At 42.8% G+C, this 19,153-nt stretch overlaps 1 protein-coding gene across 1 annotated transcript in view; it reads right to left on the reverse strand.

Moving 5' to 3' along the window:
• LOC309545868 (atrial natriuretic peptide receptor 1-like) overlaps positions 1-19,153 on the reverse strand; it is a 216,485-nt gene that overhangs the window by 179,615 nt on the left and 17,717 nt on the right. The window contains exons 4-5 of the mRNA XM_082245275.1: positions 8,112-8,235; positions 4,239-4,343 (exon numbers count right to left, since the gene is read on the reverse strand). Of these exons, the coding sequence (XP_082101401.1) occupies positions 4,239-4,343; positions 8,112-8,235 (229 nt within the window). The remainder of the gene's footprint in view (positions 1-4,238; positions 4,344-8,111; positions 8,236-19,153) is intronic.

Below are 19,153 nucleotides of genomic sequence, written 5' to 3' on the forward strand. Positions count from 1 at the left end.
GCGACCCTGTCTCTATGAATAAAAAATTGAATGAGAGCCAGTCCCTAACAAAAAAAGGAAAGTTAATGCTTACCTTTAAGGACAAGAATGTCACATTAAGAAATCATTTTACCAGTAGACAACTAAAAGAAATTTATTTTAGATTTCTTCACAAGCTCCAAAGAAAGCTAAGATTTTTAAAACGTATGTCAAGCCAAAACCTTTTTGTTTTGGATAGAGTAGGGAAGGAATTAGACCTCCTGTAAGATCTAACTGCTATCTAGGGCTCTATTACAGAGCTTTACCCTCACTTTCTGGCCCTTCTAGAATTGCACTACGTTGCTAAAGAAAAGTTGTTGGAGAGTTCCTATCTGGTAAAACATTGTCAGCAGGACAAGAATGAGGGTGAATTCTTCCTAAAGTGGTTGTAAATGTTTGATTTTTATTTTTTAAATAACAAACATGCTTATACTTATCTGCTTTGTGCAATGGTTTTGTCCAGAGTAGCCCCAATCCTCTTCCTCTGGGGTCCTCCGCCAGCGCTCCAGGCCCCCCTCTTCATTAGATGCCCTGACGGAAAGCCGTTCTTCATGCGGGCACCTGTGCAGGCTCGCTCCCGAGTCTCGCTGCTGCATCCATTGACATAGAAAGCATGATTCCGCCTCCCATCCCCCCCGCTCCCATGACTGCTATTAATTTGTCCAATGAGGAGAGCGGCTTGAGCCACGAGCGCTCGTGCACATGGCTAGATCAGATCGGGCTCAGGTAAGAGGGGGTCTGGGGGGGGGGGAGCTGCAGAACAGAAGGTTTTCACCTTATCCACTTTACGTCTGCTCGCGGTAATACTACTGCGGCAGAGTGGTTCGTTATCGTCTGACGACGTAGTATTAACGTCGTCAGACACTCCCCCTTCTGGGCGGCGCTTGCGCGCCGCCGGAGGCTCGCTCCCGCTGTTTTCATTCACATCGGGAGTCGGGCCAGGGGAGGAGCAGCGGAGATCGCCGCTGCTCTGCCCCGATCGCCGGGGATCTAGTGTGGAGATCCGCCCGCCTGTGTAAACACAAGCGGACGGATCTCCATAGTGACAGGGAGTGACAGATCGGACTGTTCAGCATAGCTGGACATCCGATCTGTCCATGACTCACTCAGTCACCTCCCCCCCTACACGTCAGTAAGCACCAGGCATACATTAACCCCTCCCTCTCCAATAAAATTAACCCCTTCCCTGCCAGTGACATTTTTACAGTAACAGTGCATATATATATAGCACTGATTACTGCAGTAATGTCACTGGTACCCCCAAAAGTGTCAAAAATGTCAGTCAAGGGTCCGATCTGTCCGCCGCAATGTCGCAGTCCCACAAAAAAAATCGCAGATCGCCGCCATTACGCGTTAAAAAAAAAAAACACCAAAAATGACAGAAATCTTTCCCTTTGTTAGTAAACGCAATAACTTTTGCGCAAACCAATCAAAATACGCTTATTGCGATTTTTTTTACCAAACATAGGTAGCAGAAAACAAATTGGCCAAAAATTTTTTAAAAAATTGGTTTTTACATCTTTTTTGGGGGGAATTTCATATAAAAAAATGTTAAAAATATTGTTATTTTTTCAAAATAAACACTCTTTTTTTGTTTATAGCGCAAAAAGTAAAAATCGCACAGGTGATCAAATACCACCAAAAGAAAGCTCTGTTTGTGGGAAAAAAAGGACGTAAATTTCGTTTGGGTATGGCGTCGCACGACCGCGCAATTGTCAGTTGAAGTCGCACAGCGCCGAATCGCAAAAAGTGGCCTGGACGGAAGACAGCAAAATCCTCCGGTGGTAAAGTGGTTAAATTCATAGCTCCTTGGTAGGTGCTAAAGAGTGCGTCGTTTTTGGGTTTCCTTGCTTACCAGGGGAACTGTCAGGCAAAATGTAGGTACTCTCTGCCTAACAGGGAGCAGTGATCTATTGATAGGGTCTGCTCAGTGTGATCAGATGCTGCTCATGTTGTCTGCCTATTTCACACTGGTCCAGTAGAAAGGGGCATATTGGACAGTGGGAGGAAACCTGACAAATGGGAGCATGAGTGTGAATACATAACTGCCCATTGGCAGAGGAAAGTGCCTCAAGGCATGCTGGGTGACTGTATTTATCCCAAGAAAGCATAAGTGCAGGGGGAGTCTTCGTTTGGAGAGCAGGGTCCCAGAGGGAGGGGGCTGCTGCCCCTCCTCTGTACAGGCTGCTATGTGGCCTCAGGTGGATGACCTGAGGGCCAGAGTTACAGAACCCAGATGTTCTGCAAAGCTGACTTAGAGAGGGGATATACCTGGAAGAATCTGCTCCTGGTTACTGCAATTACAGATCTACTTCTAGCGGGCTGTTCCGTGATGGCCATCCCTTCAAGCTAGTGAAGTCAGTGGACAGGCGCCAGCTAAAGAGGATACTGGTTAATGTCCTGAAGAGTTCATTGAGTCTGCTGCCAGAGCGAGCAAAGGACTTTTTCTTCCATACGAATGCAGTATGGTTCAGCAGAGGGTCTGCTATTCAATTTTAATCAAGTGAGGCCAAGTGAGAGTTGTCCTGCTCTGTGCATAGTTGGAGTATCTCACTAATCCCTTCTTCTATCCAAGTTGTACCAATAAATACAAAAAAAAACCAAACACCCTAGACTGATCATTGGATAACGAGTGGAAGAGTGTGCGGATGGTCATGTGAAAATACTCGTGTCTGGCTGCAGGATTATTAGAGGGAGGCCCAGAGAAGACTCCCACGGGGGCAGTGCTACAGATAGATTGCATTAAGGTGAAAAACCTTAAGGCTTTGCAACCACTTTAACAAAGCCCAAATAGCAGTAGTTCTAAACCTTTCCCACTCTAAAATGAGAAAAGTTTTGGCATGACATTCACTTCCAATATATCTTTATGTGAATGTAGGGCACTGGCAAATGTTAAACCGTGTTGCTATTTTGAAAATATTCAATGAGATTCTTCCAGAGAGTGGTGTATTAAATCTTTTTTTATTCTTTTCAAAAGCTCTGGGTGTCACTGTTATCCACAAGTGACATAAAGGCCGACCGTGGTCTTAGCAAACGCAATATACAAGGATATGGGAAACGGTAGTGACATAAACACACACGGGTTAAACTGGATGGTTGGTGTCTTTATTCAGCCATGCCAGCTATGTAACTATGTAACCTCTTGGAGTGGGATTAGAACAATTTTACTACGTTAAAGGAGAATTCATGGTTCTTCTCATGAATATGTTGCTGGGATGTGTTTTTTTCAAATTCTTCCATATACTATTTCGGGGACTGTCTTTCTGAAACTCTGCCACATTTTTACACAGTTCATTTGGGTAAAGGGAAAGCAACTGAAGTTATCATACTGATTACTGCGAAGATCAAAGGACAGAGATGAACTTCATCTCACTGATCTTTGAATATATTATCACGCCATTGCACTGGCAAAAATTGTAAACTGGATAAAGAATGCGCTGATATTCTATGCATCTGGGGTTTCGAATATAATTTTTTTTTCTTTTTTTTTGCGGGAGGCCCCTCTTTAAATGCACATTAGACCTAAAGGGCTTGGTATGGATTAGAGGAGAAAAAATAATTGCTGTGTTTTTTTTTTTTCTTTTCTCTGTGGGGGTCCACCATTAACATATATAACAGACCCTCATCTAGGATAAAGGTCTAGTATAGAAGAAGACTGGAACCTGTGGGTGTTGTGTTAATTTGGCATTTTGCATTTTTAATGGTTTACATTAAGCACTACTAAAATCACTACCCTCAGCCAAACACACTTTTTTAAATGTTATTTTGCTTTAGTACATGTCCCCCAGGTACGCGTCCCCCCCCCCCTCACCCCCGCCACCCCCATGCTACCCCCATGCCATTTGTTTGACTGTCCATTGCCTATGAGCCTAGAAAATTTTCAGAACTGTTTAACATTTGGCTCCCATTGACTTCATTGGGGTTTTTAGTCATATTTGTGCAACCCTGCTCAAACCAAACCTAGGTGTGTTTTGCTCATCATTAGCAGCTACCTTCTCCTGCTCTTTTTTCCCCTTGACACAACACATGTGTTAGCAGCATGCTCTTGTGTGCTGAGATATTTATGCCTGTGCTTATTGATGGGGACAACTGATTGCCTGCAGGCATCAATCTTAGGTAAAGTGAAGAGACTGACTTGTAAAGATTGGCTTGCTTATCCTTACCCACATCCATGACTGATGATCACATGGGAAAAATATGTATAAAATATTTAGTTATACCTTGGCAGTCCAGTTCCCTTGTGTCATTTTTCCTGTGGTGGATAGGGTGTGTGTAAATATCTGCCCATCATCTGGTATCCAAGGACCACAAATTCCACCTTTTCCCTAAGGTAATTAAACAGAAACAAGTGAGGAATGAATACTAAAGCTAGATTAGAAAGTACCAGCATCCTAAAGAAAAGTGTATGCTCGTCTAAATGTTGTTGAACCAAAAAAAACACAATAAATTTTAAAAAGCTCATGTCAGCATGTTTTAAAAACACTGTTGGCATTTAACTCCTATGTGCAATTGTCATATTATGAGTGATGCATAAAGTGGTTTTAAAGGCTACGGTAAAATTAACTGTATATATGTACTCAGCATAAATGAGTACACCCCATTTGAAAAGTAAGATTTAAATCAATATCTCTATGAAAACAAGAACAATTTCTGAAAATTTGGCAAAACTGAGTTTTATAGATCATTTTTTTCATAAGGTTAACAAGGTTAATAAAATAACTTAGATTACAAAATCTTCAGTTTTACTCAAATTAGTTGATGCAAAAATGAATACACCCCAAACAAAAACTACTACATCTAGTATTTTGTATGACCTCCATGATTTGTAAGGACAGCACCAAGTCTTCTAGGCATGGAATGAACAAGTTGACGATATATTGCAAAATCTATCTTTTTCCATTCTTCAAGAACTACCTCTTTTAAAACCTGGATGCTGGATGGAGAGTGATGCTCAACTTGTCTCTTCAGAATTCCCCATATGTGTTTAATTGGATTCAGATCAGGAGACACACAGTACTTGGCAGCTGAACAGGAACTGACTGGCAACTTTCAGCCCAGGGGGCAATGGACTGTAGTGCGTCTCTGCAAAAATGCGCCAAAAAACACATAGGAGGGAACGTAGGGTCAAACAGTACCTTCTATTGCTCTCTGGCTCCTCCAAATCACCAATTTTTTTTTTTTTTTTTGGTGCTGTGATGTCACTTTCTGATAGAGGGGGGCTACGTTTGTTCTCTATGGTCTCCAAGCATGAATAAATTATACACCCTATCTTCTTTGCTCTCGAGATGCAGAGGCAGAAAAATACAGTAACCAATGTCATGAAAAATAGAATACAGGGCCTAATCTCACTGTTCGCACTGGCATTAGAAACAGGCATTTGGGATGCGTTGTGCCGCTGCCCGAACAATTAGCAAAGTAGCCTACTGTACAATGAATAATATTAGTTTGTGTTGCTTTGCGTTGCTGCGCATAAAAAAACGAAGTTATAGGTCGAGTCTGGAAGGAATTGAAGCTTGTCAACTCTTTCCCTTCAAGTCTAGGGTAATGCACCATAAATGTGCCCGTAGCATTCACGGCATGTTTACATTTTCCCCTTAATAGGAAAAAAAGCTATTTGGAGTGTGACTGGGTTGCATTTTTTTAAACCTTCCTTAAACACATCAAAAACATTAAAGTTATAGGTCTGTTGGTTCGCATTGGTGTCAGCATTAGAATATTGAACATAGCCTTGGATAGTGTATGTGTATGGATTATTCTTGAAGAAAAAGGATCGTTTAGGATCATTTTAAGAACAAGCAAAACATAATGTGAGATTTATAGATATGGTAATAAGGATTTGGTGTACACCACACTGTATTTTTGGAATCAAAAACCATATTGTTCTTAGTCTCTCATCCAACTCTTATTTGAAGGGAATTCCTATACATACTGTACATCTCGATGGGCAAAAAATGGATGACTATTCTTTGTTATCTCCATTGACAGTTTTGTTTCTCGTTTTTTTTATCTGTGACCCCACTGGGGAAGTTTTCTTTAACTTCTGACCCTGTGATGTCAGTAAAAATGAAGACAATGGCTATCACTAGAACAAGAAGATACAAACAGCTGTAAAAACATTGTCAGAGGGTATAACACACCTTCATGCTACTAAAATGTTTTTTGCTTTATTTGTGTCTCCAATTAAAGGTCCCTACTTCACATACAGTATTTGTATTCACTTACACATATAGGGCTAATGTAGGCAGGAGCCAGTTAAAGCGGAGCTCTACCCAAAAAGGGAAGTTCTGCTTTAAGCACTCCACCCCCCACCCCCTCCCCCCCAAATATGCCACATTTGGCATGTCATTTTTTTTTTTTAGGGGGAAGCAGGTACCTTGTTTTCTCCCCCTCCCTCCCTGCAATCTTCTGGAACACGTCACAGGTCCCAGAAGGTTTCCCTACCAATGGGGAGGCACTGTACGGCTCGCGCATGTGCAAGCTGCAAGTTGTCACAGCCGGGTGCCCACACTTGCAATACTGGCCCTGCAGAGAGCAGATGAAAAGAAGCGAGGCTTCAGCAGCTGCATCGCTAGACTGTGGGATAGGTGAGTGTGTGTTTATTAAAAGTCAGCAGCTACACTTTTTGTAGCTGCTGACTTTTGATGAGTGGAACTCCACTTTAAAGTGTTGCTAAACCCACATCAGTAAAATTTGTCTGTTTATGCAGTAAAGCATGCTTGGTATACTCACTGTGGAACCTAAGGGGTTAATCATCTGCACTGTGTAAAAAGGCTCTTTGATCCTGTCATCTATGATCCTCACCTTCTTCTACTGTCCCCAATCTATCTCTTGATAATACAGAGCCTTGGGGCACTCTGCACATGCTTAGTGTGGTGTGTATTGCAAGAGAGTTTTTTTTTTTTGGGGGAGGGTGCATGTGACCAATCAGCACTGTCAAGACAGAAGGTTAGGGGGCATGCAGCCTCATAGGACAGTCAGGAGAATGAAAACTCCTACAAGCTTCAACTGACACTGACAGAAGTCACAAGAATGCAATATACTGCTGATGGGAAAATGTATTTTATTTTTTACTAAAATAATTGAATTTCAATGTTCTGTGTACTGTGGGAGACCAGATATAGTAAATGCAGGGTCCTGGGTTTAGTAACACTTTAACCTGCCAGCAGAGTTTGGAATGTGGGAGGAAACCCATGCAAGCGCAAGGAGAACATGCAAACTCCATGCAGATAGTGTCCTGGATGGGATTCAAATGGAGGACCCCAGTGCTATAAGGCAAAAGTGTTTTTTTTTTTTATATACAGTTACAAAATATTTGGCAGATAAAACAATTCCCATATGTGTATTCAAAGTATTGAGTATTTAACGATTAGTATATGAGTATTTTGCAATTTTTTTCTGGAGTCTATGGCCATTTATGTACCTCCTGAAGCCTAAATGAAAAACTCTTAGGACGTTATTAAGGATGTTGCTAAGAGACACCTAGCTGTTACTGTTCACCATCACAGAAGCGATCTCTAAAAATGCTGAGCTCAGAGGTACACTGCATTAGGGGAGAGAAAGCACATATGAGGAAGATGGAATCAGGCAAGGAACAAACTTCTGTGATGGTGAAGGTGAAACAATAACAGCTGGGCCTTTCTTAGCAATGCCCCAGGGGTTTTCCAGACAGGCTTCATGAGAAATGTACAGTATATGGTCTACACCTATAGAAAGGGCATTATTCAACTTTGATCAAAGCCACACAGCTTGATTTATCCAAAGATGTATAGGCAGTTGTTTTGGTAAAGGTGAAGAAATATATTTTTAATTTTCCACGAAGGTTGGGTCACGTACATGGTGTATAATCAAAAAACCTACAATCTGGCTTTTGGTATTAAAAAAAAAAAAAAAAACCTTGGGAATGCCATTTTATGATAAATTACATAAAGAAAAAATGATCATGATGATGCAACATAGCCTTGCATACCGTCTCTTTGTAAATAACACTATAGGTAATAAATAAAGTGTTTATGTACTTCCAGCATACTTCTACGCCAGGTGTTGGCCTATTTTTCCCAACGCACTCTATCATGTAGCAAGGCTTGTGTACTTACCATGAAGGAAAGGGGACAGGAGTGGATGTTCGCATGATGGACACAGCAGTTTTCTCCGTTCGCGTCTTTCCAGTTGGCCGGACACTCTTGTTCCTCACAGAACCTTTTAGCAGACTCAGCATCTCTTCAGCATGCACATAAAGAAATCATACACATGATCACCTCATTATACTGTACACTTCTACCATTATTTCATTCTACGTTTCTGCTTTAAGAATACAGGAAATCTTTCACTGGAAACAAAGCAAAGCCCCCCTGAGATTTCTTTTTCCTTGCATCAACATTATTTTAATCAAGAGTGGGTTACTTATAATAGTTATATCGATACTGTACTTATGGAAAATGATATTCTGAAAATCACGCCTGAGGAAGAAAGCCAATGTTCTTACATTTCCAGTCTACTGAGTCGCCAATAAATGGTATTATTTTAACTGTTCTTTTATTGTTTTAACAGGTTTTTTTTTTGCAACAGTATTTTATAACTTTTGATTTATAAGTTAATGTTCTCTCTGATGTTGAAGAGGACCTTTTAGTAATTTTATAAATCTGTATGAATAGATCCCTGATGTGTCACATTATAGAACAGTATAATTTTTCAAAAAAGCTCCAGCTTTGTTCATTAAAAGCAGTCCTTGGGCTTTCGGAAAATGACTTTGCCTAGCCTGAGATGGTACCATCAATCTGCTGCAGACAAGGGGAAACATTTTCTCAGTCCCCCCACCCTGGCCACTTTAGTCATCGTACTGCAATACTGGAACTTTGTAACAAGGTGAGAAGCTGTAGGGGGGATTCAATTATGTCAGCCAAGAACTGCAAAGGATCCAGGATTTACATGATTAGGGTATCAAAGATGGCTTGTCCCAGTACACTCTGACAACCAGTGTTGGGGATAACTAGTTACAAAGTAACTGATTACAGTAACTACATTACTTTTTTTGGTAACTAAGTAATGTAACTAGTTACAATACTAATATTGGTAACTACACTACTTTACTAGGCTATAGGAGGTAACTACACTACTTTACTAGGCTATAGGAGGTAACTACACTACTTTACTAGGCTATAGGAGATAACTAACTACACTACTTTACTAGGCTATAGGAGGTAACTACATTACTTTACTAGGCTATAGGAGGTAACTAACTACACTACTTTACTAGGCTATAGGAGGTAACTACACTACTTTACTAGGCTATAGGAGGTAACTACACTACTTTACTAGGCTATAGGAGGTAACTAACTACACTACTTTACTAGGCTATAGGAGGTAACTACACTACTTTACTAGGCTATAGGAACGCGCTTTCCTGCGTTACCCAAGCCGTGCGATACAATCGTTATTTCGAAGAATAGAGAGGGATGAAGTTTATGACTTTTTGTTGCACTTTATGTTTTATTCTGTTTTTTCAGGTTTTGTTCTCATGTTTCCCAAAGCCTGTGTTTATACAATAAACTCTATGCAGAAAGAGTGTCATGTATCTTCTTCTACACGGTCAATTAAGAAAGAGGAACGTAAAGTAATAAGTAGTGAAGTTACTTTTCAAATGCAGTAACTAGTAAAGCAATTTACAGAAGTAACTAGTAACTAGTTACATTTTTTGAGTAACTACCCCAACACTGCTGACAACTACCTTGCCCTCCACCCTTAGGTAACTAGGCCAACAACAAGCTGGAGTTAAATGGCCAAAGCAGCCTTTTATTAACAAAATAAATAAATAACTAACATATAAACGTGACAATGTAAACACAGTATAACTGGAGCCTCAATCCCGGTTCACACTTGTGCGATGCGGGAAGGCTGCGAATTCGCAGCCTGTTCCCGCATCGCAAACGCACTCCTGGCAGTTCACACTACGCAGGACGCAGGGGGTGTCAATTAAATGTTAACGACACTCCCAGTTTGATCGCATATCGCAGTGCGATCTGACAGTTCGCACAGGATTGGATCGCCCAAGTGTGAACCACTGTGCGATCCGATCCTGATGCGGCGGGAAAAAAGGGTCATGTGCGCGTTTGGTGCGGATACAGTGCGAATTCAGCCATACAAAGTGTATGGCTGAATTCGCATCCGCACCTCCGATCGCATGTAATGAAGGAGCAGTGCGCTCCGAATTACATGCGATCGGCGCACTCGCAGAAGTGTGAACCGGCCCTCAAGGTCCTAGTAGGCATCAAGAAAAATAATGTACCTGTGTCCTACTTAAAACAGACCTCCAGCAGCAACACCACTGACTCGGAGACAACCAACCACAGGTACCTCCGTTAGAACATCTGGGAGCCATTTCTCAGATGGGTCCCTATAAAGTACCTTTGCGCCCCCAGTAATCTACAAGGACCTTGCACCCCGCTGGCTGCATGACAACAAACACCCAAAAAAAAACAAAAAAACAACCAACAATAAAATTAGGTAATAACACAAGGGGCTAATCTTCCTTCCAACTGAAGACCCCCTGCCTCACTCCGTCTGACCACCCCCTGCAGCTTCACCCACTTCCACCTATGAACCAATCACGTAGATCTTTTCAAACCTATTTTTCTACAAACTAATAGAACTCTAGCTCCAAATCCCTTTAACCCCTCTCATGCCGGCCCTTCGTTCATGTTATTAACCTTCCTTCATGTTTTTCTCCCTTGACTTAGCTATCTCTATCAGATTGTAAGCTGGTGCTTACTGCGGTATTGTAGTGTTGGTTGTATTTAATATTTTTGGGGTTAAAGCAGATCTTCACCCTCCTGCCACACTCTTCTTCCTGCTCCCCCTCAGCAGCGCCCATATCGGGGTTTTGTTTTTTGTTCTCTTGTTTTTTTTTCTATCAAAGGCTCGCCCCCCCAGTATTCAGAATGTGTCTAGGCAAATGACACGGTGCCCCTGGTACCTGCTGGGATACATGATGTGCAGTCCCATTCAGCAAAGAGGAGAAGGGCGGGCCTGGCGGCGCCTGCATCCAGAAGACCCGGCAGCTGTCACTGACAACATGGCGGCACCGGACACGTGCAGTGGATGCAGAGAGGCAGATCGCAGCAGCTCAATGCTGGACTGGGTAAGAATGCTTTCTGTGCTGAAGAATGTAAAGGTAAGCAGGCTTCCCAACAGAAGTGGTGCTGCCTGAGAAGTCAGGGTTAACTCTGCTAGCCAGACTTTCCCGGGTTTTTCTGCAGAGCCCTGCTAGGGAAACCTATAAAACAAGATCAGCTGTGTGAAAGAGAGCTCCAGCATTGGAACAGAGAGAAAGGAGTGCTGCAAAATGTGAAGCTGTACTGAGCATGTGGCCTACCTTTTGGGGTACCCAGTTGGAGTATCAGGCATCAGATATAAACTCTGATGAGGGACTTTTCTTATCTGAAAGGTATGATTTGGGCAGCAAGTTAGGATAAACTAGAGCTGTTTATGGAAAGCTCTTTGAGAGACTGTGCCATAATAATTTTGTAATGGGCAAGAAATTCAAGTAAAAATTATTGAAGTTACCAAATGCCTGGTCTGAAGCTCCTACAAAGGGGTGCATGTAAGAGCATATCAAAAGAACAGGGCTTGTACTAAAAATGTGATGAAGGGGAGAATAGAGATGGCCAACACGAAGGATTAATTGTGCAGGGGAGTTGGCAGGGGATGCTGCCATATTGATGTTGTCATGAGTAACCAGTTGAATGGAGTGGAATATTATAGCAGCCATGCAGCTGGAAGTAGTGCCTTGGAATGTGAGACAGCACCCCTGGTAGTGAGTGGGATAGTGAGCTTGACCCCTTCCCAAGCTATAGGTACCCCACATATTTTAGACCGGACATTTGGCACAGAGAACCTATGGACCTAGCCTGGAAGGTACGGGAAGAGAGAGAGGAAGTAAGAAGTGGATCCACATAAAATATTCAAGCTCGTTAGCAACAGAGAACTGCGCTGTGTTCTCACATTATCACTGGGAGTGAGGTGACAATGGCTGTGCTGGTGGAGCAGGACACAGTGCTGCGTTTGTATGAGAGAAGAAGTTTAAAGTGACTTGGGAGAGTGCTTACAATGAAGTGCTTGGTGTACAAAGAGTTAGCTGTGCAAGGTTGGGGTGCTGCCTTAATGCTGACTTTTGCATGACCGTGGCCCCAATGCCTCCGTACCTGGGTATTAGTCAGCGCATTTGCACATTGGGCAATAAGCCCCTACCACAATTCGGCATTCTATTCTAGGAAACAGATGGTGACCCTGGATAATGCCTGAAACTGCTTAATGCGAAAAGCAGATGAAGCCAGTGTCAGGGAGTACTGTCCTCTATGTTTGAGGGAATAAGTACCCGGAAGTGTGTCTCTCAAGCTAGGTATACACTAGTAGATTTTCGTTAAAACGTTCATAGAAAATGTTGTTGAGAATTCTCAGCACATTCAATGACTTGATGAATGTCAATCGAAAGGACTTCAACTTTCGTTTGCTTTTATTTTGGAATGAATGGACGTTCCCAAATAAAAACCACATTAAAGTTTTAAATTTATTAAAGAAAAACTTTCAATGCTTCTCATTTGAATTTACTCATCTCTGCAGCCGAAAATTACCTCAGTTCAACCCCACTAATGTTTAGGAAATGGTACACACATTAAAACGAAAACAAAGTTCTACAAGTGTATGGCCAGTAGAGTTGGGCGAACGGTTCAGCCAGAGCATGAGTTCGGACCAAACATTTTCCTGTTCGCCCATTCACCGAACACCCTAATTTGTACGGTGTTTGCTGGGTGTTAGCACAGTGCATTCTGCGCCCTGATTGGGAAAAGCTTTGCCCAATCAGGGCACAGTGTAAGCTGGTTGTTAAGGAGCGGAGGCGGGAAGTCAGCAGAGACGTCCTTAACAACTAAAGAGTCACCAGCTGTCAATGGGTTTCTCACTGACAGCTGAATAAAAAAAAAAAAGTAACGGTTGAAAAAAAAAAAAAAACCCTCAAGGTCTGGTATGGATTTTAAAGGGGAAGTAAAGCTTCCTCTGTAACTTGTACCTATAGATAAACCTATGATAAGGCTTACCTATAGGTACCGTAAATATCTCCTAAACATGCATGGTTAAAGAGATATGTACTTTGCATGCAGCAAGCGACATCAATGAGGCATGCGGGCGACCGTTCCTTCAGAGCCCTGTGCCGTGAACAGTGGGCAATCAGGTGGCCAGAGAACGCGAACCCAGAAGGAAGACGGGTGAACATGTCGGTCGTTTCAGCGGTGAGCGGGCGGCACTGCGGGGGCTTCGTTCCAAGGTATTTCATAATTCAATGCATACTAGCTCATTATGCCTTTGTCTTTTAGGTTTTAATTTTTTTTTTGGAGGTTTACAACCTCTTTAAGGTGAACCCCTAGCCAAAAAAAAAAACGGCATGGGGTCCCCCAAAAATCCATACCAGACCCTTATCCAGGCGTACAGCTTGGCAGGCCAGGAAAGGGGGGGGATGAGCGAGCTCTGCCCCCCCCCACCCCAAAGCATCTTTTCCCCACGTTGATGAGGACAAGTGTCTCTTCCGGACAGCCCCGGGCTGTGGTTGTTAGGGTCTGTGGGCGGGGGGGTTATCTGACTCTGGAAGCCCCCTTTATCAAGGGGCCCCCAGATTCCCCCCCCCCCCATGTGAATGGGCATGGGGTACATAGTACCCCTACCCGTTCACCAAAAAAATAATAACAGGAATCAAGTTTTGACAAAAGATATAGCCGTGCTAATGTCCAAAAAAAGGGCCAACAGACAGTACAACTTGAACAATTGCAAATATATGGATATAGAAAAAATGTGCAGCGCTAATAAATAACTAACAGTGAAAACTCTAATAGAAAAAATTGTCATAAAAATGTAGAACATGTGTATATATATATATATATATATATATATACACACAGTATATACAAATACATCATCTTAACGTGAAATACAAAAATGAATATAAACAGAATGTCATTTTAAGTTGAAAGCCAATGTTCTTCACAGATGTGCTCCAAAAGTGAATAAACGGAAATTTGCTGTGACAAAATCTACCATAAATTTATATAAGGAGGTTTACCGGAGTGAGTGGACTCTGGCATAGGGCGGATGTGAGTGTCAATGCATGTGTGGGTGTATATACACCCAATATGCCAGGGAGGTCAATGAATAGTCTCCTTCATGCTCTTGTGTATTAGAAAGATTCTGTTAACCGTCATCAATCAAGATATGTGTAGAGAATGTTGCTTTCAAGATGAATATTCTTCCATAACAGATAAGTCATCAAGGAAAGGAAACAAAAAATGTTTTTCCCAGGATAATTCCAAAAAGATCTTCAAGCTGCAAACAGTATAGTGGAGGGGCAAGCTGAAGAAAGTCTAACTAGCTGAGCCTAATCTAATTGTTTCCAAATGTGCTTTTGAGGCCAATATCTCACTGTGACTGTACAGGAAAAGTGTCCTTACTTAAGGTTGAATAATTGAGATTTAGTTTGCCTTTAGGACAGTTATTGTTGAATTGTGTTATGATTTATAGTAGCTAGTATTGAAAGTGGAGAAATATGTACTGGAAACCACAGCTGTCCCCAATAAATGCAGTAATGTCCATAAGAATTAATTTGCACATTTCAAACTGACTGTTAATGAAGATGCATATTCGCCAGGGGTATCAAGTCAGTCTGCACTACATTGCAATGAGAGAAGATTCCATACATCCTTAGAACAGACTCACTCTGATTGTCGCGATCAGGGGTCAGGCTCGAAGACCAGTAGCTGTAGCAGTGGAAGCTCACACAGGAACCCGCAGGATAGGAACACAGGCACCCAGGCAGATGATGCAGACTTAGCTAAGGTGTGGAATCTAAGTACTAACCGGTATTCATCAGAGCTCCTGATGGTGGAGAAGGATTGTCCCACCAGGAGGTGAGCAAGCCAGGGTCCAATAGCAGGTAGGGATTAAGTAGAAGCGTAGTCAAGGAATAGCCAAACGTTTTGAAAAAAAAAAAAGGAATAGCCAAGGTCGGTAACAAGTAGTTGCAGGTTGGGATAAGCAGAAGCAAAGTCGAGGAACAAGCCAAATGTTGATAACGAATGGTAGTGAATATACGGACGGCAGCAGGAGAGACATGAGAGATATTGGCTGGGAAGGCACAATATTCTGGCAACCAGAAAGTGCAGAGACATGGCTTAAATCAGGAAGTTCATGGGAGGAGCAAAGGGTTCAAGGCAATTAAGATTCACGGCAGGATCATTCAAGGATTTGTCCAGGGAGCTGTCTGTCCAGCATTCCAGGTGGCTCAGCAAGCAGAGTCATTGCCAGACACATTGGAGATCCCAGGTTCAAGTTCAGGTCCTGACACTGACATTGTTCAAATATCTCTGCAGTCAGTCATGAGGCCTTGTCCTGAGAAACATCTATTAGCCCTGAAACTGGCCACCTGTAGAAGGTGATACCAAATTCTGGCCAATTTTCTTTTTGGAATTATCCTGGGAAAAAAGCTTTTTGTTTCCTTTCCTTGATGACTTATCCGTTATGGGAGAATATTCATCTTGAGAGCAACATTCTCTACACATATCTTGACTGATGATGGTTAACAGAATCTTTCTAATACACAAGAGTGTGAAGGAGATTGGTGTGAGGGGCTATCCGTTGACCTCCCTGGCATATTGGGTGTACACACACCAACGCATGAGTTGACTCACTAGGCGTATACCAGTCCACTCACTCCGGTAAGCCTCCTTATATAAATTGGTAGTGAATTTCTGTTTATTCACTTTTGGAGCACATCTTGGAAGAACATTGACTTTATACTTATTTCAACTTAAAAGGACATTCTGTTTATATTATTTTTTTATTTCGCACTAAGATGATGTATTTGTGTATATATGCATTTTCTACATTTTTATGACAACAAGTTTTTGACAAAGCCTTTATTAAAAAAAACAGTGTCCCTCAATGTAAATCCATTGTCAATCATGCCGCCTGCCGACCCAAAAAAAAAAAAACAAAAAACCCCACTCCGCCTTCTAGGGCAGCTGCCCGCCTAATGCCTGGAATGGACTGGAGGAGGGGGGGGGGGTGCAGGCTGTTTTTTCTTACATTTTTAATAGCTGGGTGCTGGAAAATTGAACCGCAAGCCCTATTTAAATCAAATTGACCCTTTTTTTTGTTCTTTAGACATGTCCTTTTTGCTGCAGCATGTCCTATACACAGTACAGATGTGCTACTTTATAGGCAGACTAAGGGGACCCCCCATTCACTAGATTTAAATGAATTTTTCATTTTTATTGTTGCACTTTAAGCATCATTAAAATCACTGCTCCTGAGAAGACGTCTGATGAAGGAGCTAAGTGCGCATGCTCCGAAACGCGTTACGTCATTTCCGGTTAGCTTGCGGTCCACCGCAGCTTCCGCTCTAACCAGCTCCCATGTGAAGCTTCCTGCATCGTCATCTCCCGGCTGCGGGCCAGTTGGGACACGGAGTATTGAATACACAAAGCATCCACACTATGGAACATGGATTTGAGAATACCATTATGTGAGTTACTACTTATCGTTGTCATGTAATAAATGTGTTGCTACATTCAGCGGCGCCTGTTTCTTTTCTTCTGTTGCCAGCGGGATTTCCGTTTTTTTGCCTGCCAGAGCTGCCCTGAACCTCAGCAATACTAGAGAAGTCTGGTTCATTACAGCCCCTGACCATCTGGCTGTTTTACACTGGTGTCCACCCTTCTGGCACAAGCGCCCAACACCCCTTCCTCTGTACACTGATAATCAGGACACTGATCATCGGTGTCCTGATTATCAGTGCAGCCTCAACAGTGCCGCCCATAAGTGCTGCCTATCAATGCCAACCAGTGATATCAGTGCTGCCAATCAATGCCTCTTCATCAGTGCCACCTATCAGTGCCCATGAGTGCAGCCTATCAGTGCCCATCGGTGCAGCTTCATCAGCGCAAATCAGTAAAGGAGAAAAAATACCTGTATGCAAAATTTTATAAAAGAAATTCAAAATTTTTAGCCTTTTTCTATTTGTTTAGCAAAAAATAAAAAAACCCAATGGTGATTAACCACTTTACCCCCGCTCACTTTGCTGCTACTGCAGCAAAGTGGCTCGTTCCCGTCCAGCGACGTAGACCTACGTCGCTGGACTCCGCCCCTCGTGGGCGGCGCGCGCGCGCCGCCGGAGGCTCGCTCCCGCTGTTTTTTAGTCACAGCGGGAGTCGGGCCAGGGGAGGAGCGGCGGCGATCGCCGCTGGTCTTACCCGATCGTCGGGGATCGAGTCTGGAGATCCGCCCGCTGTGTGTAAACACAGCGGGCGGATCTCTGAAGTGACAGGCAGGGTCAGATTGCTGAACCCTGAATCTGTCCTTGTGTCACTCAGTCACCTCCCCCCCCACACGTCAGTAAGCACCAGGCATACATTAACCCCTCCCTCTCCAATAAAATTAACCCCTTCCCTGCCAGTGTAATTTTTACAGTAACAGTGCATATATATAGCACTGATTACTGCAGTAATGTCACTGGTACCCCCAAAAGTATCAAAAATGTCAGTCAAGGGTCCGATCTGTCCGCCGCAATGTCGCAGTCCCGCAAAAAAAATCGCAGACCGCCGCCATTACGCGTTAAAAAAACCCCACCAAAAATGACAGAAATCTTTCCCTTTGTTAGTAAACGCAATAACTTTTGGCAAACCAATAAAAATACGCTTATTGTGATTTTTTTTACCAAAAATATGTAGCAAAAAACAAATTGGCCAAAAATTAAAAAAAATTTAGATTTTTACATTTTTTTGGGGGGGAATTTCATATAAAAAAATGTGAAAAATATTGTTATTTTTTCAAAATAAACGCTCTTTTTTTGTTTATAGCACAAAAAGTAAAAATCGCACAGGTGATCAAATACCACCAAAAGAAAGCTCTGTTTGTGGGAAAAAAAGGATGTAAATTTTGTTTGGGTACGGCGTCGCACGACGCGCAATTGTCAGTTAAATTCGCACAGCGCCGAATCGCAAAAAGTGGCCTGGACGGAAGACAGCAAAATCCTCCGGTGGTAAAGTGGTTAAAGTGGTATTAAAGCTCCGTTGTTTTTTTTTTTTATAACAAGCATGTTATATTTACCTTCTCTGTGCAGTGGTTTTGCACCAAACAGCTCCTCTTGTTTTTGGGTTTCCCACTGGCGCTCCGGGCTCCTCCCCCTTATGCATTGCCCCCTAGTGAGAGCCACTTGCCCCGGCACCGCTGCAAGCTCGCTCCCAAGCCGCTGCACTATGCATCCAGAGGACACATAGAGCCACGGCTCAGCCCCGCTCTCTCCCCACTAACTGGCAGTGATTGAGAGTCCCAAAACAGCCAAGGCTATTGTGAACATCGCTGGATAAGGAGGAGCTCAGGTAAGGATTGCAGGGCTGGGGGGGGTTGGGAACGCAGCACACAGAAGGTTTTTGCATGACCAGGGTTTTTTTTGCGATTTCTTTCTTGCGTGACTTTAACAGCCAATTGCGCGGTCGTGCGACGCTGTACCTAAACAAATTTGAAGTCCTTTTTTTCCCACAAACAGAGCTTTCTTTTGGTGGTATTTGATCACCTGTGCAATTTTTTGATCATGCGCTATAAACAAAAAAAGAGCGTCAATTTTGCAAAAATAACAATATTTTTCAAATTTTTTTTATATGAAATTCCCCCCAAAAAAATGTAAAAATCTAAATTTTTTAACATTTTCGGCCAATTTGTTTTATGCTACATATGTTTGGTAAAAAAAATGGTGTTTTTTTTTTAACGAGTAATGGCGGCGAGGAGAGGGAGGGGTTAAGTGTGTCCTAGGGCGTGCTTCTAACTGTATAGGGACATGGCTACTGGTGTAAAAACAGAGATCAACGGTCCTACATAGTAGAACCGTCTGATCTCTATTTTTACACCAGGGAGAATGACAGGCGGCTTGTTTACATTAGCCGCCTGCCTTTCTCCCTTCACCGGATCGATCGTGAGTGACCGGCGGACGATCGGGTCCGCCGGTCACACGCACTGACTTGTAAGTGAACGAGCCGGGCGGGCGCGCACCTCGGCGGGCGGGCGCCCGCCCGCTATTGGCTCACAAGTCAGTGACAGGCGA

Source organism: Pelophylax lessonae (assembly GCF_965119305.1).
Source record: "Pelophylax lessonae genome assembly, chromosome: 1".
In the NCBI taxonomy this organism is placed as follows: Eukaryota; Metazoa; Chordata; class Amphibia; order Anura; family Ranidae; genus Pelophylax; species Pelophylax lessonae.